The sequence below is a fragment of the Pyricularia grisea genome, chromosome I, assembly GCF_004355905.1.
Source record: "Pyricularia grisea strain NI907 chromosome I, whole genome shotgun sequence".
Classification (NCBI taxonomy): domain Eukaryota; kingdom Fungi; phylum Ascomycota; class Sordariomycetes; order Magnaporthales; family Pyriculariaceae; genus Pyricularia; species Pyricularia grisea.
In genome coordinates, this window is record NC_044973.1 from 5567673 (window position 1) to 5569049 (window position 1377).

Here is a 1377-nt window from a genome sequence, read left to right on the forward strand (position 1 = left end):
AATAATTGTGGGAAGTTTGTAATTAAATTTTAACAACCCGCCAAACGATACTCCAAGTTACATATATTTGCGACCTGTTGATAGGCCTTTCGTAATGTCGATCGATCAACAGAACGTTATTATAGGGTAAAAAAAGTATATTGATTGTTGTGTTTATCTAACAATTTAAAAAGGAGCTTTTGAATGTCTTTCTCGTTTTATACCCGCAATTGAAAGGGTGAGTCACGTGCAATTGGCCTGTGCGGCATTACACGTGATTCCTCGCTCTATTGTTGAATTGACCGCGATTCCCTTTATTCCGACACGACCCGAATTAACGGACGAATGTAAGACCCTTAGCACGGGGATTACCTGGTCTCGGGTCGAGGTGCTTGCAGTCCACATAACATTGAGCAAAGTCGTTAAGAACATATGTAGCCTTTTGTTTGTTTCTCCTTTTGCAATCTTCCAAGCAATTTTTCCACTCCTTTTCTTTTTTCTGGTATTCTTGTTTGGACAAAAATTTGTTTGAAGCATCAGGATTAAAAACAGGCCGATGATCGATTGAAGCCGCAACATTAAATAGTAATATAAAAGCAGTAAAAGTCGTATAGGGACGCATTTTTGTACGGTGGGAGGATTCCAGTAGTTGAATTCCAAAATCAAATGAAAGTTGAAGGTAATGTGTCCCTGCAGAATGAGCAAGCATTGCTTTGTTAAAGAAACTGAGATGGTAAATTCGACGTGGTTTATATAAAACAAAAAAGTGTAAGTTACGTTTGTCTGTTCGGAAACAAATATAGCAGACTTTTACTGACCAAAAGTAATTTTTAAATAAATGAACATTTTAAAAATAGCTGTAGCATAAAATAGATTATTAATCTAGTTAAACTTTATTTGTATTATAAATAGCTTATTTAACAGTTGCTATTTTTAAAAATTATCAGCATAACAGCCAATATAAATGCTTTAAATAAATTCAGATTGATTGTTCAGTAACTTCTAGCATGAAGCCCTTGTCTCAGCGCATAATGAAACAGGTAGTAGAATGTTAAGACCAAGGTATCGGGGTAACCTGTTTTTATGGTAAAGCACAATGGCTGGAAGCAACTGAACGTCTAGCTGGGTAACTGGGTATTTTCAAAAATTGGGGATAAAATTAAAATCAGCTTCAAATAAGTATTGACCTTAGTTAGAATTTGATTGCTGCTTAATAATCCTAAAATTGAATTTATGTACATGGTAATGAGCGTGTTGTATATAAACCATGTCCCAAATGTTACGGAGTGGCGTGCCTGGGCGACTGGCAACTGTGACTAGCTCCACCTCACGTGACAAGGCGCCAGGGTTCGTTTGTTATTTGTTTGTTTAGGCGCGTGTTATGCTCAATGGATATTG

The 1377-nt window shown here is 36.5% G+C and overlaps 1 protein-coding gene across 1 annotated transcript; it reads right to left on the reverse strand.

Annotated features, from left to right (window-relative positions):
• Window positions 1–222: 222 nt before the first annotated feature.
• On the reverse strand, window positions 223–411 carry PgNI_06643 (uncharacterized protein; the record flags this gene model as incomplete). Its single annotated transcript, XM_031126664.1, has 1 exon — window positions 223–411. One exon carries the CDS (start codon window positions 409–411, stop codon window positions 223–225), a length of 189 nt encoding a protein of 62 aa, XP_030982637.1.
• Between the last annotated feature and the right edge of the window lie 966 nt (window positions 412–1377).